The sequence below is a fragment of the Antrostomus carolinensis genome, unplaced genomic scaffold, assembly GCF_000700745.2.
Source record: "Antrostomus carolinensis isolate BGI_N321 unplaced genomic scaffold, ASM70074v2 scaffold10263, whole genome shotgun sequence".
In the NCBI taxonomy this organism is placed as follows: Eukaryota; Metazoa; Chordata; class Aves; order Caprimulgiformes; family Caprimulgidae; genus Antrostomus; species Antrostomus carolinensis.
The window spans coordinates 1,057-28,341 of NW_010305840.1; the positions used below are offsets into that span (position 1 = coordinate 1,057).

Genomic DNA, 27,285 nt, shown 5'->3' on the forward strand with positions numbered 1-27,285 from the left:
GGAAATGGGCTGTCAAATGTTAACTTTCAACCTGTCCTTATTTTTATTGTTTCTTTTTTTCAAGGTAGCAGAGGGCTAGAATGTAGACCGACATAACAAATTTTGTACTGTGATGCCACTTAGATGCCTTAAACATGAACTATTTTTATTTCAGCTTGATTTACCCATTTGCAAGAGAAGTTGAATTTTCATTCCTGTGTTCAACACAGTGTAAGCAGGATCTGTATGCCAGCATTAGCTTTCATAAGATTTATGCCTATATCTTTAGCTGTTTTCAAATGTTTTTTCCCCTCTTGTTCCCTTTCCACTCTTGGCTTGCTAATCTAGGTGTTTCAGTTTTAGAGGAATTACTTACAATGCCATTAGGCAACAAAAAAGAAAGAATTAGTGGTCAAACCAACATAAAGCCCTTGATTTTTAAAATTAAATGAATATTTGGTATTGCTTAACATTATTAAGTTTTTTGGGGAGAAATTAATGAGATATTTACAGCTGATTAAATGAGGTAAAAAGCATGGTTTATCATAAATTATAAGGTATTCTGTATCACAATAAAATTTCATTGACTACTGACTGTAGTAAATTGACTATTAATGTAAAAGCATTCATCAATATTAGAGTAAGTTTCCCAACATATCGTTTTTTCAAAAAGGTGGAGAATATGTTAATATGTTATATATTTGATTGATTATATAATATATTTGATTGATTAAAACAAGAACTGGTATAGGACAACTTTGTGAATGTAAGCTTCTGTATAACTGGGCACATAGTGTTTAGCTGAAATGTTAATTTTCTTGTATTTTAAGTTCATTGTGGAAGGACCCAACTCATAAATTTATATGCTTGTATTTATTTTTCTATAACTGGGAAGTGCAACTAGAGTGACATCTCAGAAACAAAGTATTTGTGGAAGATATTGGCTGTGCAAATAAGCCGATAGTCTTTGCATACAAATAATGCAATGGGAAGAAGAGAGCATGAGGAACTTAAAAGAAAATTCCCAAGGAAGAGGAGTATATTTCTTTAAATCTACTCTGTGGATTAGTTACATGAAATGTTATTACTTTCTGTAATAGTCCAGTTTGATTTTGTAGTCATTGCTTCTTGTGTTAGGATGTAACTTTGTAACATTAAATATGTTTTGTCTTTGACAGCAACGATAGTGTTAAATGAACTCAACTGGACTGCAGCGTTGGATGATGTGTTCAAGCGGAACAGAGAAGAAGACCCCACTTTATTATGGCAAGTTTTTGGTAGCGCAACTGGCCTCGCTAGGTATTACCCAGGTAACTGAAGTCTCCTAAAGACCTGTCCTATGCCACATATTGCTTTAAAAATATTCTCAACTATTTACAAACAGTAGAACATAACCAAAAATTACTTTCTTACATAGATGCAGCTTCTGTATATCAGATGTAACTCAAGGACTATGAAATTATTCTGGCATAAAGCTAGTAAGGGGAAGAAACTGCAGGTGAAATATGTAACTAGTATTTTTTACAGTAAAAGGAATAGAAGATGCCCTTTGAAAATCTGAAGAATTAGATTTTATTTTTATAGTTTTCTACGTGTTGTGTAAATAATCTGTAGAATATTTACCATTGAGATTTTTGTACCTGTCTAGTTTTAAAAATAGTGACTAGACAGGTAATATTATGGTTAAAGTCAGAGAAATATAATTGCACCATGCAATGTTTATATCCTGCAGAATCCACAATTTCTGACAATTATGTCTTTGCTATTAGAGCTAAGGTCAATTAATACAACTTGATTATTTCCACCAGCATCTGTTCGACCTTTCAAAGAATCCCATTACTGGTTCACAGATTTAAATAGATGTATATTTTACTGAATTTAGATCATCAGTAGCCTTAATTTGATTTTTGAAGTGCACTAGCTAATGGAAAGGCTCGTTTTATGGCAAGGCACACTGCTTGTGCTGCTGCTGTTCTTAAGTGATGCTCTTATCAGTGACAGAATGATGTGTGCAGTGTTTTGTCTCTTGCCTACAACTGGCTAAGGAAGAACTTTGAGATCCTTGCTCTTCTGTTTATACAAGATTGTTTGTGTTTCTGAGGATGAAGGGGATTATTCTAAAGCTGTTACTGTATCATTAGCACAACTGTTAGTATAGCAGAGAAACTGCCTTAGGCTAGTTTACAGGAGGAATATTTCATAGCACTTGAATCCTGTTTGTTTTGTCATGCTGGATGCTCACAAAATAAATACAGTGAGATGTTGCAGAAAAAATAATATTGAAATTGCTAATTTCATATTTATTTTATTTACAAGTGTTCTGTTTCAGCATTTTTGGAATATATTAGTGCTGTTTATGGGGCCACCATTTGTCACTGTTTACTATATGGTGATGTTTCCCAAGTGCTGAAAAAGAAGTGTTTCTTAAATGCATTTCTGTGCAAATCTCTAGGAAATTATTTTTCAAGTGTAAGATCTCAGATATTTAAAAATATATTCTTATGTCTACCTAACCTGTCTACTTCAGTTGTTTACCAATACAACACAGGAGCCTCAGAATCTCTATGTGTTCTTCCTTAGAGCACCTCTATAAATTAGAGGAGTTTGTTTTCCCCATTTTGGAGGTGGATAAGTTTCTTGTATATACTCTATCTAAACGCAAATTTAAATTTAATATAAAACTCAGATCCTCATACCTCCTGCTTATTCCATAGCTAAGTGCCTAAGTCCTTGTTAGAGAACGCTCTGGGGAGACCTGTTGTGGCTTGCCAGTGCTTAAAGAGAGCTTATAAACAGGAGGGAGAGCTACTTTTTATGTTGGCAGATAGTGATAGGACAAGGGGAAATGGTTTTAAACTAAGAGAGGGGAGATTTAGGTTAGATGTTAGAAAGCAATTTTTCACCTATAGGGTGGTGAGACACTGGAACAGGTTGCTCAGAGAAGTTGTGGATGCCCCATCCCTGGAGGCATTCAAGGCCAGGTTGGATGGGGCCCTGGGCAGCCTGATCTAGTGACTGGCAACCCTGTCCATAGCAGAGGGGTTGGAACTAGATGATCTTTAAGGTCCCTTCCAGCCCAAGCCATTGTATGATTCTATGATTATTAGCTGTCTAGTGTTGTCAGAACTTAACTTTATAAATTCCTGGGTAATTCTCCAGTTCTTAAATTCTGCACATGCACAGAGTAACCAGGAACAGTCTGACAGTCTTTAAGTTGTATTTGTTTTGTTCTGTACATCTTCTTCCCACTTCCTTTTATTTATACCTCAAATCAGTAAGCCCTTTGGGTTTTAGATTTTTAGAATAGTTTTTTTGTGAAAGTTTGTCCATCTTTCTCTTTTTGTAAATTCTATGTCTCAGTTTGCTGACACATACAAATTGTTTGAAAATGAAATCAAGTTTCATATACTGGAATGGATATTTTTCACATTTTCTTTTTGAAAATGCTATTATAAATTGTAAAATGTTGCTTCATTATATTTGCCTTAGGTAAGCCTGCTTCAAAGTGATTCATTTCTCCATAGTGATGATATTTGTGAAAGAAATTGGAAGTATCAAAAACCCAAATTAAAATGCATTGATAAGTCTTCTCATTATTACCTGAAATATATCCACTCAGTCTTTCCTCACTTTAAAAAAAAAAAAAGATCTTTGGTACCTCTAAGCTATAAAGTTTGTCTTCAATCACAGGTTTCTTGAACTAATGTTTTTATCTAATAGTATTCCACTGCCCTGAGTAATGGGCTAGACAGTACATCACTTCTGTCCTAAGTAGGCTCTTGGGCTGTCCTTGTCACCATAGTAACTAGCAACCTGAAGAGATCTTTCTATGAGCGACCCCATGGGTGGAAAGTATGTGTGAAATATAAGATTATTTTTCTATTTCGTATTTCCTATTGTTTCCTACATGTATTCTGTTGTTGGTGCTGTTGTACACTCCTCTAGCATCACATGTATGATTTATTATAATTTTCAGCTGTGCTTTGTCTGCCTCTTTGGTACATCTGTTTTCCTTTGTCTCTGTCAAGAGGACAAGATATCTTCCTTCTGAGTATGACCTAGGTTGAGATACATGGCAGTTCCTCTCCTCAGACCTTCTTTTTTATTCACTATAATAAATGTTACTAGACTTATATACAATAGTAATTAGATGCAGTAGAATAAGAATAGGAAACTCTATTTTACGAAAATAGCTAACAACATCAGGTAGAGGAAGTAGCGGTACCAAAGTATTTGCTTCCTTAATATTATGACTTAATTAGTCCATCAAATGTTCCTTCTGCAAAATGTCATTTTTACAGAGGAGAATGTACATTCTATGTGGTGTTACCTTTGGTTTTGTTTTGGAGAAGAAAATATGTAATCCAGGCAAGCTAGATTTAGGAAGATATTTGTGTATGTGGTGGTTTCATTTGGCTGACAGCCAAACACACCCACTTGCTCACTCCCTCCCAGCCCCCAGGGGATAGGGGAGAGAATTGGATGGGTAAGATAAGAACAGTTGAACAACTGAAATAAAATAAAATTGAAAATAATAATGAATATAATAATTATAATAGTAATAAAATTTGCAAATGAATTATACTCAGTAAAATTGTTCACCACCTGCTGACCAAGTCTGGCCTTTTCTTGGATAATGATGTCAGAGGAGTGACAATCCCAAAAGTGAAACCAAAATCCCCAGAAGAGCAAGAGCCCAAGCAAGAGCCAGAAAGAGAGACCTGCCACAAGGGAGAGACCCTCATTAATAAACTGAACATGATGTTATATGACCTGGAATATTCCATTGGCATATCCAAATACCAGTCTAGTTTATTAATTTTAATATTCCTCATTACTTGCCTCCCGCCCCTGACCTTGCACTTGGAGACTAGCAAAACACAAAGTCCTTCAACTTCCAGTGACAATTGAAAAACATTGATATGTTATCAACAGTTTTCTCATAACAAATCCCAGGCTGAAACCAAAACACAGCACTATTCCAGCTACTAAAAAGAAACCCAGCTCTGTCCCAGCTAAAAACCAGGACAATGTAGACAGATGGATAAACACAGGTGTGCAAGAAAGCTAAATATTAGAAATATATACATAAACACACATATATGTTGGTATATGCAGTGATGGAAGAACCAGTGTCAGACATAAAAGGGAACTGTATAGCAAATTCCTATACTTACCTTACAGGATACCCCAATAAAAAACTTCAGAGACTGCACTGAGGTCAACTTCTCTCTTTATAGATTTATACGTTGCTTCATTTTGTTTCTTAACTATTTCTCCCTAGAACATACTCAGTTCAGCTCTCATTCTCAAACATCAAGACAGAAATGGTAAAGAAAAGCCAAAGATGCAGGATACCTCCATGGGCTTCTATTTTTTTTTTATCTTCTTTAGATTTTAATCAGCTTGATTTAAAAAGTCAATATGAGTTTCCTCATACTGAAATTTCTCTTCTTTATATTATTTCAGAGAGTGTGTCTTGCCTAAAATAATTTTAAAGATTAGTGAGGATACTTAGTATTAACATTTTCATTACTTTCAATGGTAGCATATTTGTGATGAGAAATTATAAGCTCTATTTCTGTGCTGGCAGCTATCCATTTTGATATGAAGATGCCAAGAGCAATTTTGAGATTTCTATCAGTTATTCTATGAGCTCTAAATAACTCAAGAGTAAGTAAACAATAGTTAAATAAAAGAGCTCAGAAAAATTGAAATTTTAGGACAGATGTAAAATATACTCACTTAACATTTAAAGTTATATATCACAAATCAGTCTTCCTTTCAAGAGATTTTCAGCATTGCAAGAATGCATTGCCTTTTTACATACATTTATGGAGCTGTATCAGGATCAAGAATCTATCTTCAGGTGATGAAGATACCTGATAAAATTCTTAATTGAAAAGGGAAGTGTACAAGAGGTGGAAGCAAGGACAGATGACCTGTGAGGAATACAGAGACACTGTCCAAGCATGTAAAAACACAGTTAGAAGAACCAAAACCCACTTGGAGTGGATATGAAGGACAACAAGAAGAGCTTTTACAGAAACAGCCGCAGCAAAGGAAAAACTAAGGAAAATATGGACTTGCTGCAGAATGTGGGCTTCCTACTCCATGTTAGGGCTGGGGCCTTGTTGACAAAAAGTATGGAAAAGGCCAAGGTACTCATTAACTTCTTTAGCTCAGTTCTTACTCATAAGACCAGCCCTCAGTAATCGCAGGCCTCTGCAATCAGAGGGGAATTCTGGAGCAAGGATGACTTGCCCTCAGGTTAGGGAACATTTAAACAAACTAGACATGCACAAGTCCTTGTGACCTGATGGGATGCACCCATGAGTATTGAGGGGACTGGTGGATGCCATTGCAAGGCTTATCCTTGATTATAGGTCGTGGAAACCAAGAGAGCTTCCTGAGGTTCCTTCTTTCCCGAGGAAAGAAATGTCACTTCTATATTAAAGAAAGGCAAGAAGGAGTACCTGGAGAACTATAAGCTGTCAGACTCACTGTAGTCCCTGGCAAAGTGATATAGCAAGTCCTCCTGGAAAATATTTTGAATCATAGTAAGATCAAGAAGGTGGTTGGGGGTGCTCAGCATGGGTCAAAGGGGAAATCATACCTGATCAACCTGGTAACTGTCTATAATGAGAAGACAGACTTGGTCAATGAAGGGAAAGCAGTGATGTTATTTGTTCAGACTTTGAGATGAAGTCTTTTGACACTTTTTTCCTTAACATGCTCATAGACAAACTGATGAAATATAGCTTAGATAAATGGTCAGTGATGTGGTCTGAAAACTGTCTGAACTGCTGATTTCAAAGGGTTATGAGAAGTGGCATGAAGTCCAGCCAGAGACCATTCAAAAGTGGTGTACCCCACTGGATTCAGTACCAGGACCCATGCTATTCAACATGTTCATCAGTGACCTGGACAATGGGACAGGGTTCACCCTTTTGTACAAAACTGGGAGTGGCTGATGCACAAGGTGGTGGTACTGCCATTCAGAGGGATTTAAACGGGTTGGAGAATTGAGCTGACAGGAATGTCATGGAGTTCAACAAAAGGAAGTGTGAAGTTCTGCATCTGGTAGAGTAATAACTGCAGGCACCAGTACCTGCAGGGACTTACTGAAAGGTCACAAAGATTATTAAGGAGTTGGAGCACCTGTAATTTGAGGAGAGGCTGAGAGAGTTTGTTTTCAGCCTGGAGAAGGTGATGCTCAGAGAGAACATGGAAGTCTATAAAAATAGCTGATGGTGAGGGTGAGCAGTCTTCATCATAGGAGAGTTTTCCTTTTCATTCTGTGTTTTCCCTCACTTCCAAAATAAAACTTGGAAAAACTCACTTAGAAAGCTTAATGCTGTCATTCAGAACAACAGAAACAACAACATCCTCTATAATTGCATTCATAAAATGTCTTGTTGTGTTTGCGATATCTGTCCATGTAGAGAGTTTGCAAGAATACCAGCACTGCTGGGCCAGGATGCAGAGCACAACTGCTAAATCAGCCAGGGGTTAGGTACTCATGCACATGGAGAAAGCTTTTCAACTTACTTCCAGTCTTACTCTATTTTGTAGAATTGCTATCAGTTCAAAAGTAACAGTGTACTCAGTGTTTGTTTTAGAAAGTAGGGTGTTTGTTCAATATCAATATTAATGTGTGGAAAAGACAAGGTTAAAGAAGTTGGATGTATTGAGACTTCCTGATGCACACAGTGCTTTTGCTGGGGTTAGCTTCACATGTCAGCCTGACAAGTCCATATTGAGAAGGTAGCTCTGAGGTCAGGCCAGAATGTCCCTGAGTCAGGGTCAGAATCAGCAAAGTACAGAATCACCGAATCATTAAGATTGGAAAAGACCTCTCAGATCATGCAGTCCAACCATCAATTCATCACCACCATGCCCACTAAACCATATCCCTGAGTGCTACATCTACACGTATCTTGAGCACCTCCAGGGATGGTGATTCCACCACTTCCCTGGGCTCCCTGTTGCAATGTCTGACCACTCTTTTGGGGAATATTTTTTTCCTAATATCCAACCTGAACCTCCCCTGGTGTAAATTGAGGCCATTACTTCTCAACCTATTGCTGGTTACCTGGGAGAAGAGACCAACCCCCACCTTGTTACAGCCTCATTTCACTTAGTTGTAGAGAGTGAAATATGGTGCACAGACATCCACACAATGTAGCTGAGGCATAAAGCAAGTGCTTGAGCTTAAATGAAGCTCACAGACCAAGAGGTAGAGACTCCTAGGAGATTTCTTGCAGCTTTTTGTCCCTTCCCTCTTCCCACGTCAGTAATCCCAGTTTACACATCTACAGTATGTAAACGCGAGCTTGAACACAGGCAGCAATCTCCTAGGAGGCTGCAGAGCCTGCTGGTGCATGTAGGGCCTTTCATTTTTAAGGCACAGACTGATTTTATCTGAAGAAATAAGCATATTTGCCTGAGACTACAATTTATTCTTAATCTCTTCTGCTTTCCCTTAATATCTTGCTCAAAGGGGAAATAATGTTTGCTGACACAAAGTAGCACCAGACAACTTCCTTCTGCTCAGAAAGTAAATTGCATTTGTTGGCTTATTGATTGAGGATGAAAAGAAGACTCTGTCTGTTTTCTGTCTGTGTTCATCCATCAGTACCAAAACTCCATACAGGCTACACAGTGGTTGTTTGCAAATGGTCTGAAAATTGTTATCCTGGATGTTAATGAAGTTAGATAGAAAGTCCTTTGGATTCTGTGTGATGAAAATTTTCTATTGAAATTACAATTGGCCATTTCACCTGTCATTAACACAGAGCTACTACTGACACATCAAAATGTGACATGTTACAGGTTTAATATACAATGTACAGTTGCCCAAAATTTGGATATTTTCTGAGCATTTCATTTTTTACTTTTTTTTTACATTTAATAATTCTAATCAGTAGTTAAAATATGTTAAATTTGTTAAAACAAGTTAACAAACTGGTGAAATTGTCAAGTCATTAAAAAAAATGGCTCAGACATTTAAAGTTAATTTTTTCACATCCAACTGTAGTTCCTCGGTCTTCATGTTACAAACACATTACCAGAGGCATTTTTGCTCACAGACTTAGCCTTGTAAGCAGTATGTACAGAATCCTTTGTGACTGATGTGCAGGTAAATAAAACATTCTCATGAAGCTTTAGAGGAGGGATTGCTCCTGTTTAAGCTTTTGTTACTAAACATCCATTCCCTAGCAAGAAGATAAAATGTGATGGATGAGATCAGATTCAGTAAAATTAAATTCAAGCTGCATTGAAATCTGCTAATTAAAAAAAAAAGGTTAAAAATATGAACTATTAAAATATCCATGTGCCAGAAAGTAACTGAAAATCAGAATTTCAGTTACTTTGTATCCACAAGCCTGACCAGAAAAGCCAGGCACAGTTATGTAATGAATATGTTTTACGTTCTTAGACGTGATACTGTTTTGGTATGGTCCTGTCTGACTTGTAGCCACACAGACCTTGAGGTCATTATCCTGTGTATGCTCAGAGGCTATCTTGACTCATCTCAGAAAACAAGGAATCTCAGTTTATGTGGTGGTATTTTTGGGAATTAGTTATAGTTTCTTTTCTTCTTTTTAACAGGAAATCACAAACAGCTTTTCTGAACATCCCCCATATAAAAATTGTATGAGAAAACCCTGCCTGTTTCTTAATGTTGAATTTGTAAACAGAATTTTAGTTGAGTTGTCTGCAGAAGGCAAGAAAAGAAGGACATATAAAAAAACCCCCTTATTTTCTTTCCATTTTGTTTTTGTCTGAAGGCTCACTTGTCTTGAATGCATGTTTTCAATTCCAGTTTCTTTACAAAATCCATCAGGTTTAAAAATATTTGTAGAAGTTTCCAGCCCTTGTCCTGTAAAGGGCAGTTGTCCATTATATATGTATAACTCAAGAGTAAGACTTAGTTTTCACAAGTACCATGAAAGAAAACTGAAATGTAGCTTGTGTTGGGTTTTTGTTGTTGTTGTTGTTGTTCTTGTTTGGTTTTTTTTTAAGCAAAACCTCCTGAAATTTGATATTATGGAATTCTGAAAGGCATTTTTTTTGGAAACAGTAAACAAAATCAGTAGTTTCATTGAGAAAACTGTAAGCCACCAAGTATGGATTCTCAGAGGTGGCAAGAGAGCACAAGTTACTATAAATGTTGAAGCACCTTCTCAGTAGTACTGGTAGAAGTTATCTTCCTGCCTAATTTTTGAGTTTATAATTCTAATTCTTGAAACTTGTATGACTTTTAAAATGTCATTTTTAGAATACAGTTGCCTAAATCTAGTCCAGAAATAGTGTTTCAGTAGTTTTTGATTCAAATGGAAAGCATTACTCTGACAGCATTTTAGCAAGATCATTGGAATTACCAATTCGTTCAAATAAATTGGAACTTCCAAAGGCATAAAATTGCAAATATCACAACATAGTATTTTAATATCCAAAACTTTGAAAGAAAAGGAGAAATATGGTCATCCTCAGAGGATAAGATACTCTATCAAATAGACGCTTGAAATGGATGAATATTCTGGAAGGATGTATCTCATTTGCCAGATATAGACTATTTAAAACAGAGTATCTGATGCCTTTAAAAAAGGTAAGAATAAGTGACAATAATAGCAGAATCACAGAATGATTCAGGTTGGAAGGAACTTCTGGAAATCACCTAGACCAACCATCCTGCTCAAGAAGGGACACCTAGAATCTGTAATGTAGGTCAAGTTTGGGTTTGTTTTTTTTTTATAATATTGTTTCCAAAGAGATTTTCTTTGGTGGCAGGAGTTTGATTTTTTTTTATTTTTTTTTAGTCTTGAATCCATTCTCTGTGAGCTTGCACATGTAGAGCTTCACTGACTCCATGTAGACCAAAAGGTACTTTAATATAGATCAGAATGCAGATTTAATTTATAATTAACCACAGAGCAGTGGACAAATCTGTTACACAAAAATAAATTAATTTAATTAAAGTAGTTTAATGTGGTTTGACAGATATTAAGTTACTTATATTTTGTGAGGCACCTATCCAGCTAATTTTACTGATAGGTTTTAGAAAGCAGTTGTCTGAAAGAACAATTTAATATCAAATTTTTGGAAGGCTACTTGGAAGTGTAGGTACAAATCAACTACTTCCTTTTTTAATCTTGGAATCCTTCTTAATTGTAGAGGTAATGAGGATTATAATTGTTAATCAATATTTAATTAAAACACTGCGATGGGAAGCATATTATTTTCACTTCAGTAATTAGTAATTAAACAAATTTAAAAAAAACACTTGGTATTTATGTGCCTTTTGCCAAATACCACTTCTCTTTTTTTTTTTCCTTTTTTTCTTTTTTTTTTTTTAAGGCTAAGAACCTTTAATAAAGAACACATTTTGTTTTGGTCTACAGACAGCAGTTAAATATGATATAAGAGGCTTTCTAGTTATAGTAATAAATATATTTGTGAAAGTTTGGCTGCAAAGGTTTACTCAAATGAACACACTTTTGATTTAGATAAATGTTTCATAAAAAAACTTTGATCAGCAACACCAACTGATCTTTCTCAGGGAAGTGTACTAAATAGTATTTGCCAAAGGTAACACTGGAAAGGGTAGTACTGATATGGATAGTTTCAGATTCCAGTTAGAGGGGTTTATATTGCAATAACAGTCGCATGATGATGTGTTAAGATATTCAGCAGCTTTTATGAAGAATTGTTGAACCTAGACTTGGTGTGATGGTATTTGGTCTGCAGTGTGCTGAAGGTGGGAATGTGTTGCACTTGATCAAGATCCGAAAAGTTGAGGCAATTGATAACAAAAATAAAACTGAAAAATAAATACTATCCTGTCCCCAGATGTTCCAAACTACCCACTTCTGTCTGGAGATTTAACAAGGGCCTATGGGAAATTAAATTTAAAACTTACTTTCCTGAAACAATAAGTCTGGCAACTTCCACTTTCCCAAAGTGCTTCATAACATTGTGACTTCTCTCTGGTTTTCTCAAAGAGGAAAAAACAGCCTCCAGCCTGTGGTTCTTTTATTAACACATAACCTAGACATACGTATTTGTCGTCTTCCATCTGACCTCACCTATGTCAGAGAATAAAGGAAGGAGAAAAAAGGAAATGGGCAAAGGAGAGCTTTATTTTGGCTCTACCCAGGCTCATATTACTATGGAAAGGTGTCATAGGTGAGAGATTTATGTTGCATAAAGAATCACCATCAAAGATATTAGCAAAAGTTATTTTAATATGAATTTATAAAAGTGTGACTTAACAGTTTGATGACAAGGTTCACTCTATAACTTACTACATGGAAGAAGCATACGAAGGGAAACTGAGTCAGAATCAGGTTAGAATGTTTTACACAGGGATCAGGGGAAATTATTTACGCAGAAAAAACAGGCAACAACTCAACCATCACCTTCCTTCGGACCTTTTAGAGTAACCCCCTGCAATGTGTCATAAGGCTAAAGAGATTCAGAGGGGATTCTATGCCAAATAAGTGCTTAACTGTGTTGCTCCTAGTCCCATTTAGTATTGTACAGTATTTTCTTTTCATCTTTCTCAGTAGGTCTCAAAGCATGGTTTAAAAGTAATAAAAATATCACTGTCCTCATTTTGCAGAAAAAAGAAACAGGTATAGAGTCATAAAATGATTTCTTCAGTTACACTCTGAAGGTCAGCAATTCAAGCCAGGACTATGTGTAACAGCCAAGTTTTTTAAGATTCAATGTGCTAACATATTCATTAGCTCAGATTCATAGCATTGTATAAGCATCAGCAGGTGTGTTAATATTCTCAGGATCTTTGTAATTTCAGTGCTGAAGAGTACAGTAATAAGAACTGTTGTATTCTTTCCCTTTTTACTGTAGATTAGCCTTGTATTTAGCCTTTGTTTATCTATATAATAAATAAGTATAATATGATGGGAAATTTAATTAATCAGATAAAAGTCTCTTTACATTGCTCATACCAGTATTTTACTAGGATATTCAAATCTTCCTATGTAATTAGGGCTTACAAGGTGTTAAATGGAGAAATTCACAGATAAAGAAAAGATTATGCTGCAAGCACTGATTATCCATAAAAATATTTTTGTCCCTAAAGTCTTAAAATTATTGTATTAAAAATACGGATAGAGAAGAGCTAGTATTCTCTCTTCCTCTTCATAAAACAAAAACAAGCTTGAACCTATTTCCAGATGTAAGTTAAGCAGGTCTTTCTCAGGTACTGCAGCATTTCCTGCTTAGAAAAATTAATAATGGAAGAGCTTTAAAAATCAATTTCTAATAAAATAAGATGATATCTCCCAAAATGAAGGACTTGCTGTGCACAGCTGCTCGTTTTAACCATTAATGACAAGCAATAGTGTTGCAGCCATATTGAGTTCTCTAAAAAAAGTCATTACTGAAGCAGACACTAAGCGACTAGAAAGCCTAAAATATCCATGCAAAATGAATCAAAAGCACTGAAAAAACTAAGAACTTCACCTTTTTTTTTTGCGAAAGCTTTTTTTATTTTATAGCTGTCAATTAAAGTTAACAACTCAACATTTAAAGAAGCCTTTAGAGTAAAAAAAAACCCAAAACAAAACCAAAACAAAACCAAAAATACTTTATCAGTAATGCAACTTATAAATTATCAGTTACTGCAATTAGTGTGTAAGTTGGATAGTTCTACTTATTGCACTGAAATAAGCCTCTCTGAGAGTTCACTTCCTTTCTTTGTTGATATCTAGGAGGATAGGACATAGGCTGATGTTATTTGAATCTAACCATACTCATGATAGAGGAAAACTTACAATATGTTGAATTGTGGCTCATATTGTAAAACTAATGTGCTGAATGTTGTAGCTGTGCAAGCAGATTCACCCAGCTACAGGATAATGCATTATTTCTAGCGAGATAATGAAATTGCAGCCAGCAGCCCACCATGATGAAGTTCCTACAATCTCTGTGTTTTTATGATACAAATTGAAATCTCCTGAATTTGCTCTTATACGAGGTGAAAAAAACAACAACAACAAAAATAAACTCAAAACCAAAACAACAAAACCCTCTTGTCACTTCTGGACCTCTTCTCCTTCACAGCTCTAGGGATACTGCAGCCCCTCTTTGAAGGAATGATAGTTAGTCCTGGTTAAACCAATATGAGCAACACTTTTATTGAGTATGAAATTCAATTTATACATGTAGAAGCAGAAACACTTGCCTCTGAATGGGGATAACACGGAGCCATTTGAGAGGTTAATTTTAAGTTGCAAACTGCACTATGTGTTAAAGGTTTAAATTACTTTCATTTCTTTTGGCATCTTGGGATCAATAAAGCACTGGAGTTGTTTACATACGGACTGTTCCCCTATAAAACTCATGACTGAACTGATTTGGGATGAAACTGAGCCCAGTATTGCCCATAACCCCATAGGTAATACATTCTGGAAAAAACTGTGTGAGATGATTATCCTCTCTTTTTTGTATGGTGATAGTCCTGTAAAAGTTACAGAGGACATGGCACAGGGCTATCTATGTTAGATAGATTTTACCTGAAGATAATTTGAGCTCTTGGCAATTTTAAGTCATTATCTGTGAAAAATAGTTAAGAAGTGGCTGCATTCAGTCTTGACCGAACATCTTCTGTGATAGCAGGAAATGGGCTGGAAACAATTTCTGTCTTGGAGGGGATAGTACTAGTCAGTTATTAAACCAAAGCATCATTATGATAAAAATATTTAGAGTTTTAAGTACAATGGTGCAAAACACTTTATGATGATTGATGTTAGGGGTTATTAAAGTTACAAGTATTTATTAATTTTAGCTACCATGTCTTATCACTTTTCACGTTTTACTGAAAAGTAACTGATTAATTCTGCAAAGGTGCTGCTACCACACCAAAACTCACTCTTTCTGAGTAGTAAACTGAGGAATACCACGTTTCCCAACTAGTGTGAGCTGTCGCATACCTGAATGCAGTTTTGTTCATATAAGTTCACTAAATGATGAGACGAAAGACAAAATGAAACTAAAGGCAAAGTATAAACTGCAGGTTGTGCCTTTGCTCCATCTGAGGAAGACTTTACTAAGCCTGGCACAGGGAATGGAATAGTCTGTGTTTATGGGTGTTTTGAATATCTATATGAATATTTATTTGAGACATAGAAAGGTAGAAATGAACTTTAACAAATAGTTGTTTGCTTAACCTTATAAATGCTATATTGAGGCTGACTAACTAGTAACCCTTTGAGATGGAAAGGTATGAAGTTTGAGTCAGAATAAGATGATGCTGTCTGGGATTTGATAATTGGCATTTGTTACCTGTCTTACTATCAGCTTTTAGCCTCTTTCCCCAAATGTGTTACTGGCATGGTTTCAGCCAAAGCTAAGACCATGCAGTCCTTCACTCATTCCCCACCCCCCTCAACCCAGTGAGATGGGAAGAGAAACACAACAAAGGGATCATGGGTTGAAATGAGGACAGGGACGGCTCACTCACCAATTATGGTAACAGGCAAAATAGATGTGACTTGGGGAAGAAAAATCAATTTAATTTGTTACCAATCAATCAAGGTCGGGTAGTGAGATAAAACAATTATATCTTTCCACCACCCCTCCCTTCTTCCTGGGCTCAAATTACTTCACTCCTGATTTCTCTACTTTCTCCCCACCCACACAGGGGGCAAGGAATAGTGGTTGCAGTCAGTTCGTCTGTGCTGCTCTTTCCAGCACGAGGTCCCTCCCACGGGCTAAAAGAGTTCAGGAACAAAGTGTTCCAATGCAAGTTTCCCACAGAGTCACAGACCTCTTCAGGCACAGCTCGCGGCTCCAGCATGGGGACGTCCATGGGCTGGAGACAGGTCTCCGATCTGGCAAACCTCCTCCCCCAGCTCTGGTATGGGGTCTCTGGGGTCTTCTTGCTCTGTCACAAGCTCTCAGCGCAGTCACAGCTGCCCTTGGGCACAACCTCCCACTCTGGCGTGGAGTCCTCCATGACCTACACATGGGTATCTTCTCTGCCGTTGAACCTCCACGGGCTGCAGGGGACTCCATTTACCTCCCCCTACTCTTGCTGACCTGGGTGTCTGTAGTCCTCTGTCTCACCCCCCTCCTCTCTCCTCATGTCATCAATGGTCTCTTGTTCATGTTGGAGGTCTCTTGATGACTCACTCCTTCCTTGCCAAACTCTTTTTTTTTTCCCCTCATAAATATGGATTTGAAGAGGCATTTCCCTACCACTGACTGGCTCAGCCTGGGCTCAAGGTTCGTCTGCCTTGGACCAAAGGAGCTTCTTGAAGCTTCTCACAGGGGCCATCACTATGGCCCTTTCCCCCATGACAAAAACCCACCCACCTTACAGAAACCCAACACAGTTACAGGGATGTAAAACTGTTAATAATTCATCTGTGCCTCTCTGTTCCTTGTATATGCATACCTAACCAGTAGAGCAAGGCAGATTTAAGCCCTGCTTAAGTCTCATTAAGACTTTCAGGAAGACCTCCCCCATGACACCCACCTGTGCCTCTGGAGTCATCTTGTGGATTAAAAATGGGCAGATGTAGCCAAGGTTTCCGTTTCCTGAGGAATACTTTAATTTAAGCTTCACCTTATGACAACCTCTGTACTGCATGGATTGATTTTGCATGTAATCAACAAAACTGAGGTTTTCCACCCTGCATGTGCAGAAATAACAGATGAGCATTCCTTACTATTGCTTGAAATACAACCAGGCCTATATCTCTATAATACAAACAGCAGAAGTGGGAGGGATATAAAATCCAATGAATAATTTATAAAATATCAAATCTAACCATATACCAAACAAGAAAATCATCAAAGGGGAACATGACTAAAGCCTAATATATGCAAAAGAGAACTGTGTAATGTTGACATAGTTCAAAGATATTAGTATGCAACAACGAAACATGATGAGGCTGATGTCTTCAAGACATTCAGTGAATCAGGTTCCAAGACATCTAATTAAAATGCATGTTTTAAACAATAGGTTATATAAATAAAACTCTAAATCTCAAAATCCTTGATCTTCAATTTCAGTTTTTTAGGAAAATGTGTAGTCATCTTTTTGTGTATATCATTTTGCTTTCATCTTAGACCATATAATAGCTTTTGTTAGTAAGATGTAAGTCCATTTCCCCAAGTGGCATGATAGCATGGTCTGTATATGGACCAAGGCAACGCATATCTTTTTCAGTGGTCTCCATCACCTTCTAATTATATTTTATATAATTATAAATGTGTATTTAGTTGGGTTTGCATAGAAAGCATTTGTCATCTTTTAAAAAATGATTTTTCGAAAAGCTGAAATCAAGGTAAATTAAAATTAGATCATTGGAGATCAAATGTCCTAAGGGAATTTAAGTTTCCTAGTAATAGCAATTTCAATAAGATCCTTAAATACTCAGAATGTTACCAAACCTAGTGAATAGATTTGAGAACATTCAAAGCCATCTAAAATTAAAATTCTTAATCCAGAGAGAGCTTTGTGTGAATGAGTAATTTAATCACGTTAATTCTTGAGGTTGAAGAGGGAATTCAGCACTTCTTTGGTGTGAATGAAATTTTAGATACTAAGGGGCTCAGTCCTTATTTATATTTAGCCATTCATAGACTTACTACTAGGTTATGCAAACTGTTGTAGAAAACATCATAAAGATCAATTGTGGTGGTTTAACCACAGTAGGACCATGCGGTCCTGCACTTACTTCCCCCACCTGATGAGATGGGAAGGGAATCACAACACAGGGGCATAGATTAGGATAAAGGACAGGGATGGCTCACTCACCGGTTATGGTCACAGGCAAAACGGACTCAACTTGGGGAAGAAAAATCAATTTAATTCATTGCCATTCATTTGAGTAGTGCAGTGAGACATAACAACCATATCTTAAGACACCTTCCCCCACCTCTCCCTTCTTCCTGGGCTTAAATCACTTTGCTCCTGATTTCTCTACCTTCCCCCAAAGTGTCACAGGGGGCAGGGAATAGGTGTGTTCAGTCAGTTCACCTCTGCTGCTCTTCCCAGCATGAAAGTCCAGGAACAAAATGTTCCAACACAAGCTTCCCATGGAGTCCTGGGCCTCTTTGGGCTCAGCTCCTGGCTCTGGAATGGAGACATCCACGGGCTGCAGATGGGCCAGTGCACCTCCTCACCACTCCTGCTTTGAGGGTCCACCCCCGCTCTGGCATTGCATGTCTCTTGGGGTCTTAATTCAGTCACACTTGTCCTCAGGTTCAGCTTCTCTGCTCCAGAGTGGAGTCCTCCATGGCCTACATGTGGGTATCTGCTCCACCATTGAAACTCCATGGGCTGCAGGGACCTCCTTTGCCTTCTCCTACTCCATGTGGTTGAACTGGATGTCTGAGGTTCTCTGTCCTTCCCCCACCCTCCTCCTTCCTCCTGGCAATGAAGCTCTCTCTTTGTTTAGGCCAATGGTTGTCTTTTGTTCAGGTCAATGGCCTCTCCTTCAGGTTCTCTCCAATTTCTTCTTTTCTAGATAGTCCTTCCTCTCACAAGTATGGATTCACAGAGGCGTTTCTCTGATGATAATTGGTTCAGTCTGGGCTGGGGGGATACACCTTGAAGCCAGAGGAGCTTTCACCCTCACAGATACATCAATAGAACTAGTTTTCTCAGTAAACATTGTATTACTTAATTAGTGTTTGTATGATTCACCGCCCATTAATATCTGATGAAAAATTTTGCAGCCACAGCATAAATACAGAAAAATTTCCTCATGAGCAAACTGAAGCATGTACGTTCTTGTTTTATTTGTCTCAACAGAAGGTAATATATTAATTAGGGAAAAGAAACTTGTTTACATGTGGCACAGAAAATACTGGTTTAACAGAATGGTGAGAAATAATATTTTTAAATACTTTCTCCAGATCTCTCTGAAGCCACTGACAATCTTTTCAGGATTGTACATACTGAAAGGGCCAGGCTAGTGAAAGAGGAGAAGAATTGAGCTGTTGTGTTCACCACTCAGTCTGTCTCCCAAAATGAAAGACTGTAAGTGTTACCATCCACAGTAATCTCCAAAAAGATTAGATAGACTGTAGGTAGTGTGCTGAGTGGTTTATTCAGTTTCTTTTGTGTGTAACTGGACCATTGTAAAATAGTTCATAGTCTAGTTCTGATGAAGGTCTTCCCTTCTGTTTTGCTTTTTAACTTACTAATAGAGAAGTAGCCAGAAAGGGATAGTTTCAACTTTGTTGCAATCCAGGAAATTACTGAAAAACTATGGGAGAACTGAGGACATAGTCTTTAATTGGATGCTATTAGAAAGACTGAAAATTTGGGCAAAGATATAGCAGTGTAGGTCAGTGCTTTTGTTTATAGTAGCTATTTTATCTAAAACATTCATAATAAAAACTGAAATGACTACATTGGATGCAGATTCTTCAAGTCCCAGGGAAGGTATTTTAAGGATGAATTTTCAGATGGAATTCCAATGGACAGGTTAGTCTGGATGGACACAAAACATCCATATTCAAACATATGCTAACCATGGCTTCAGGCTCATAAAATACTCCTGTGCAAGCCTGTGTAATGATTCTGAAGTACTTAGAAATTTGATATATAACAGTCTTTAAAATTCTGTTCTTTCATTTCTGGAAATTTCAAAGACCCTTATCTCTTCAGATCAAAAAGGACGTGTCAGGTGGTCTAGTCTGAGGTCATAGACAAAACTGGTGTAGAGTTTTAAATTCTTCCGGTGTGCAACAGTGTTTTCTCTGGCTGATAAATGTATACTGATAAGTGTTCTGTGGGTTATACTCAGTTTAAATGCTCTGGTAACTGACATACCGACTCAGATTATGGTCACTTAGGAAAGGGTTCATTTAGTAAAATAAAAAGTAAGCAGCTACTCTTAGCTGATGGCTTCTTTTATACTCATGGACAGATATATCATAATTCTTCCCATTTGTCTTAGATGAATGCCTTTTCAGGAAGAATCCTGGAGCTGCCTATATCTATCTTTATTTCCTAGACTGAAAAATGATTAATGTCAGGAAATAGCTTCCCCACTGCTGTTGGCATACACTGGGAGAGCAAATTGCAGAACATTATTTCATTTCATGTAACTTTTCACATTTTTATTTGTGTTCTTTAAGCTGTCAAATGGTTTTGAAAGGCTCATTTTGTTTTTAAGTAAGGAAAAGATGCCTACCCTTGCTGAAAAATATGGTAAAGCTTAAATTCTTACAGCAGGTTACTAATCTTAGCATTTTATTTACAGAGACATGAATATTTCCATCTGATTTTATTTTCAGAAAATATGACACTTCCATGTTACTTTTCTAATTTGCATTTTTAGGTAAAGCTCTCTTAGTCAATGTATAATTTTTTAGATGCATAACTGAGCTTTAGATCAGCACAGTATTATTGTATAAAACATGAATTAATTTATAAGTTTTTAAAATGAAGTACTTTCTTGTCCAAAAGAAAAGTTATTTCATGTTCTGAAGTACTTGGACTGAAATACTGGTTCCATTGCAGTCAGTGGTCAATTTTAGTCAGTAATCGTTTCTTCAACATAACTTGGCCCTTCAAGGTCTTTATCTATATATAGTTTTATTGAATTATATCATAGGCTCTATATATAGGTGTATAAACATATTACACAAATACAGACAATTTTATCCATACCAGATGTTGATATATTTATAGTGCAAAGCCTTTGATATTGATTCATTATACTCTTGTGTTTAAAATACTTAAGTTAAAATTTTTAATGTATTCTATACATTTTTTTTTCTTTTTAGCTTCCCCATGGGTAGATAAAAGTCGAACTCCAAACAAAATAGATCTGTATGATGTTCGCAGAAGACCATGGTAAGCTTCCATTAAAGGTCTGATGCATAGATGTCACTTACTTTCCAGATATGACTGTAAAGATATTTTTTTCTGATTATTTATATCTAATAGTCCTTACTTTTAGATGTTGCTGTTTTCTTTTTAAAAATGGGTTAATTCTTCTGAATAAACAATTTGCAAACCAAATTACTTGTTATGCAATATCCACTATAATTTGTTGCACTCTTGCATTACATGGACCTTTACATAGGAGGATAAATATAAAGTACATATAAGGAAATTAAAAACTTTGATTTTGTACAAAAATCAAATGTAATTCAGATTATTAGACTAAGCCATTCTTCAAGACTTTTGCAAGTATTTATAAATACATCTCAGTGGTTTAGACCAGCAAAAGAATCACTAGATTAGTGAAAGACAAGAGAACAGTGGGTTTGTTTCTCATTATTTTTTTCAGTAAGCCTCTCAAGGCATAATGCATATTGATACTTGGATTCATACTAGTCAAATATATTCTTTCAAAGGTCAAAGTATTTTCCCTAAGATGGGCTGATGTAAGAATTCATCTGTCATCAAGATTTTTAGCTCTGAAATAGCATTCATGTTTTTCAGTTACCAACATCTGAAAATACTGAATTTTGATGAATATAACCTACTTACAGGCTTTCCTAACGTGATTTAGACTTGGATTTACTTAGAAGACATAGCAAGAGAGAAAATGATAGCACATGGTTTTCTACTAGCTACAACAGCAGGATTTTGTTAGTTCAGCTAGTTTAAGTTTAGATAGCGTAGAGTGTCTTCTATCACACAGGACAAACGTGTTTTCAAATTTGTGTCATTCATATCATTTATTTATTTCAGGTATATCCAAGGAGCTGCTTCTCCCAAAGACATGCTTATTTTAGTTGATGCGTAAGTGTTTAATGTCTGGATATTGACATTAAAGGGATAAAAGTACTTAGATATGTTGAAAAATCTCTGTATGCTCAAAAAATTGAGAGAGCATTAAGTCCGTATATGCAAAGATCAAAAATCTCGTTATGAACAAAATAAATACATGGGAAAAAATAGTTACAAAAAGCCCAAAACAAACCTAAAACTTATTTAAACTGGGAACAAGGAAGTGTTTAATCACTTCAATACCATTCAGCTTCTTAATTACTGAAATAATCAATTGAAAATTTCTCATTTGCCTGCCAAGGTTTGTTGTAGAACACAAACCTAAGAACAAATGACTAGAAGCATTACCATAGATTTAATCATTATTTCATGAGCCTGAAAGGTAAGAATGTATGCAGACTTTTTATATTTTACTTTACATATTTGAAAATGGCCAAGTTTGGTTACTGTAAAACATTAATAGAAAGTGAGCAAAGAAATTAATAAAATCCCTCTCTTTGCCTTGGAAAGACATCTTGTTTAGCTAATGTTGAGGTACTGAGAGAAGCATTGAACATGATTTGTCAAACATTGCTTTATGCTGAAAAAATTCTCAGTAAGAGAATTTGCATTTAACGCTTTTAAATGTGGTGAAGTGCTTTCATATCAGCGGTGAGCTTTATCACCATTTGTTATTTCTTCACTTCAACTTAGGTTTTGCCTTGAGTAAACAAGCTGTCATTTGGGTATGTGGAAATCTAAAGCTGTATATCTGTGTGTAGGAGGATAAAATGTTTAGATAATGTAACTGTTGAAGGTGTTAAAGTCTCTCAGATTTCTCAAAATGAAGATGAGAAAATGATGTGCCATTATTACTTCATTTGAGCCACAGGACTGCGGCTTTGAATGCCAGTTTTGGACTTAATTTTTCATTATAATAATGTAATAACACAGTCGCAGAATTCAGGAAAATAATTGAAAATTTTAGTGTGAAAATTGGTGAGAGTGCTGGTTGGTTCTCTGTACTTTCTTTGTATGTTTTTTAAAAAAATTGTTAAATTCAACTTTTCTCTTCTCTTTTGGATTTTTGTTAGGAGCGGGAGTGTCAGTGGATTGACATTGAAGCTGATACGCACCTCGGTCATTGAGATGTTAGAGACCTTGTCTGACGATGACTTTGTGAATGTAGTTTCAGTGAGTATCTGTTCTTTCCACAAAATTTGCATTGTCAACAAAGCCATAAGCAAACTTAAAACATACTGCAAAATACCACATTTGGCTTACTGTTTTCTTGGAAAGTATAATGAAAGTCCTAGACTTGCTGCTATCTATAGATTTGAGTGAAGGGCAAAAGTAAATTTAAAGAAACTTCTGTGTGGCCAAATTCTCCTTTCCAGTATATTATACTTGTCTGTGTAGCACATCTTCTATTTGTTTGGTATATGCAAATGCTCTTTAAATAGTTAGTAGTTTTGTACAAAACAAGGTTTTGTATTGTGGTATGAGATAAAAAGATACAGAGAAGGTAGGGGAAAGTTGCTTCTTCAAGACAGCAGACATTTGGGTTGCTTGTGTTAATTGATGTGTGATGACAGGAGATGTACAGCCATACATCTGACTTGTCAAGAAGGTGCTCCTGAGAAGTTCTACAGTTGGCAATTTGATGGGTAGGAAAGCAATTTTTCCCATAATAAGTAACATAATAGAGGGGAGAATCCAGCAAGGAGCTTAAGAATGCACATAATTTATGCATACAGAGAAAGCATATGTGACGTGCAGGTCAGAGAGTTATTAGGAGGGTAGGATTGTGCGGACTGCCAAAGGAAGGAGATGCTGGTTTTTTGCAGGGCTGGCTTTTCAGCAGCTGAGGTCTTTCAGAACATGGTCTGAAACTTTAGTACTATATGTAATTACTACACTTCAACTTGACTACCAGACATAAAACTTCGGATTCTGCATAACACAGTTTTAAAATAGTTCTTTAAAATATTTTTGTGGTTTGGATTTTTTGGGGGGCTTTTTTGTTTTGTTTGTTTGTTTTTAATTCCGTTTTAGTCTTTCTAATACTTTCCTGGAATTTAAAGTGAAAGTTGAAGAAAGGCAAAATAAAATAGACTTTGGGAAGGGGGAAGATAGTATGGGCAACTTTCAGTTTTCAGGATGATACCTTGTTTGTCATACTCTAGCTCTGGGCAAGGCTTTTTTGCTTTTTATTAAGCTGTTGAACTGTAGAGCTTTGATTCTAAGGATTTAGGATGGGAACGTTGACATACTCTTAATGACAAGAGACAGCCTGTGTGGTGAGTAACCCTGGAATGATTTTGGATGCAATTTTCAACTACAGATGTGTTGTAGCCAGCCTACAGGGAGAAAGACCTGAAATATCACTATTGGAAATCTCTTTGAACCCATTTATTGCTTCATAGTTTGCTGTCAATCTAGCTAGACCTTTCTTCAAGTAGTAGAGAGAAGCTTTTATTCACAATGGTATTTCCTTTGTTAAAGTTTTTAATAGTGGATTACACTGTTTTCTTTAATCTAAATTGCAGTGGAAAAAAATGAAACTAATTATTTTGTACTATTGTTAAAGGAAATAAGCTTTTGTATAATGACATTAGAGAACTGAAATCTTGTTGTTGGGTTCACTGTTTGTTTGGGTTTTTTTAAATAATCTTAAACTGCTGGAAATTGATTGCTGTGTTCAGTGGAGCTGTGCCAGCTTTCACCATTGGAAGACCTGGACCTGCACTACCTCCTGATTTACACAGCTTTTCTTCATTTACTCCTAGCTGACCAGAAAAAGTGTATCTTGATGCTAAGCCTTCCTTAGGCTCAGAGTATTTTTTTTAGCTAAGGTTCAGTGTTATTCTAGCAAGGCCCCAAGTTTGGGATTTGTGTCAAAAAAAGACTAGAAATCTTTGAATTTTTTATACAGTACATTTTCCCAGTGGTTTGTAACTTTATGTAAGGACCTTTCTTCTTTGAATGAACTTTAGAGGCACACATCAGATATTTGACAGCAGAGCTGAAGAGGACTATTTAGTCATGCTGCATTCATCCTCAGAAGAAGGCAATGCTCACAGAAGTAAACGTAATACAACATAACATCTCTAACTCTTTTATAAAGTGCTGTTTGGTGTTGTGCTTTTCTGATTTAGATTTCCATATTAGATCCTTTCAGTATTGGAATTACTTCTGTATAACCTATGGGTTTTTTGGTGTTTAAGGGACTTACGTATTGTAATTGGAGGAGACGTGTTCTGTCATTTTCTCTAACTGAAAGGGGATCATATGTTATCAATAAGAAACAAATGGTTGTACAAGACATTCTTTAAATGAAGTGGGGTTTTTTTTAAGGATTTTTCCCTTTTTTTTAGTTTGCTCAGGTTTTCCACAGTCTGACCAAACCCTCAAACCAAATTAAGCACCAGATGTGACACCACCTATGAAGGTGATATGTCACACTCAGTATTATTTGTTCTAAAAATTGTTAACAGAAGCATATATACAGGCCTAACTTTTATAAAGCATCATCCACTGTAAATTTGGTATTAGTTGCTGTGTTTTTTTCCTGTATGTTGTTTTATTTTTATGTTTGATTTAGATATAATGACACTTGAAGTGAAACAGTACATTGGAACAATCGTTATTCTGATCAATCAGATCACTAAGAACCACATATTACTGTCTTTTAAGAGGATTTGAGAGGGCTTGAGATCTCATCTTTATTCAAATATTAAATTCTTCACTTTACAGCTTAGTTTTTTCTGACTTATTCTTCCTTGTATACCTTTGGTGAAAAGTCCGATCATGATGATTTATTAGTTTTATGTACCGTGTTAAAAAGGCAGATGATGGACTAATTCATATCTGATTTTAAATAATCACATTTATTTATTTTTTTTAATGATCTGAGGATCATATGGAGATCTTCATATGGAGGTCAAAGGAGGTGATTTTGCCCCTCTACTCTGCTTTGGTGGGACCTCACCTGGAGTACTGTGTCCAGCTCTGGATTCCTAAGCATAGGAAAGACATGGTCCTGTTGGAACAGGTCCAGAGGGGGCCCACAAAAATGATCAGAGGAATGGAACACCTTTCTGATGAGGAAAGGTTGAGAGAGTTCATGTTGTTCAGCCTCGAGAAGAGTCCAAGGAGACCTTATTCAACCTTTCATACTTAAAGGGGGCTTATAAGAAGGATTGATTTTTAGTAGGGCCTGTTGCAATAGGACAAGGGGAAATGACTTTAAACTAGAAAAGGGCTAGATTCAAACTGTACATAAGTAAGAAATTCTTTACTGTGAGAGTGCTGAAACACTGGAACAGGTTGCCCAGAGAGGTGTAGATGTCCCCAACCCTGTAAACATTCAAGGTCAGGTTGGATGGGGCTCTGAGCAACCTGATCTAGTTGAAGATGTCCCTGCTCATTGCAGGGGGATTGGACTAGATGATCTTCGGAGGTCCCTTCCAATCCAAACTATATGATATGATGATACATTATTCTTCACAGAGTATTCCATAACAAAGACAACATATCTAAATCAAATCTAACTCCAGTTCTTTCTTTGTAAATCCAAACCCCAAAATATCAACTTAAACATTTTTTTTTTGTGAAAGAAATGTAGATTTATTTGATATGTTTCATATTATTGCTTAAAGACATTTTCTTTTGAAGCACCCTGCTATTAGACATCCTTGACTAATTAAAAAGTCCAAAAAGCTAGGTGATAATTTTCACTTAATACAGTATTAGCAGATAGATGCATGAACACTTTTAATAACTGGAAGCTATCTACAGTTTTTCTTCACTTCTGGATCTTTTGGCCAAGAAAATAACAGTTGTTTTATGGCTTATTAGCTTTAATAACTAATAGAGTGTTTAGTAACAAGGTTTTGAGTTAACTAGAGAGCTGGTTTACCACTAACCTCTACCAACATGTTGCCCCCAAAACCCCATATGTATGATGATTCATGGCCACAACTGAGAGACACAGATTTAAGCTCATGCCAATCACTTCTGGAAAGTGACAGGATGATTTAATCAACCATGCCTGGTATATGGAGAAATCTCAGAGAACAAAAACCTTAAAAGTAGATGTGTTGAAATGCATTAGTTATACTGATTTAATATAGTTCTTGCATTTATTTCCAGTGAAAAAATGTTGAATGAACTATTAAGTTATGTAAAGATTGCCAGGGGTTAATATGTCATTATTTCCTCTGGGATTTGCATTTTTCTTATCTGAAGTGCTGTGCTTTGTTACAGAAAGAAAACCTGCTGTTTGAAAGAGCTTAAATGTATGAGCAATACAGCTGTTTTCCCACTAATCCGGTTATATGCTTTGATAGCAGTAAGTGGTAGATGATAGGGGCAGCAATTCCATCCCAGCATGCTATGATTTAGTGACTTGGTTTCAAATGTCGACACAAAGGGTGTAATTTGTTTATGATTGTGGGTAGGCTGCAGTTTGCAGGAGAAATGTATTTCAACTTGAAATCTGAGGAAAACCACACAAAGGAAAATCCCACCTTACAGCAACAGACATGTTAAAGGTCAGGAACTGTAGGACTGTTTAAAATCACTTAGCC

The 27,285-nt window shown here is 36.3% G+C and overlaps 1 protein-coding gene across 1 annotated transcript in view; it reads left to right on the forward strand.

Moving 5' to 3' along the window:
• Positions 1 to 1,157: 1,157 nt before the first annotated feature.
• The window catches only part of LOC104522571 (voltage-dependent calcium channel subunit alpha-2/delta-1-like), a gene marked incomplete at both ends in the record, with an annotated part of 40,941 nt that continues 14,813 nt past the window's right edge, over positions 1,158 to 27,285 (forward strand). Inside the window, 4 exons of the mRNA XM_010164901.1 lie at positions 1,158 to 1,289; positions 20,761 to 20,830; positions 21,677 to 21,727; positions 22,789 to 22,888. Of these exons, the coding sequence (XP_010163203.1) occupies positions 1,158 to 1,289; positions 20,761 to 20,830; positions 21,677 to 21,727; positions 22,789 to 22,888 (353 nt within the window). The remainder of the gene's footprint in view (positions 1,290 to 20,760; positions 20,831 to 21,676; positions 21,728 to 22,788; positions 22,889 to 27,285) is intronic.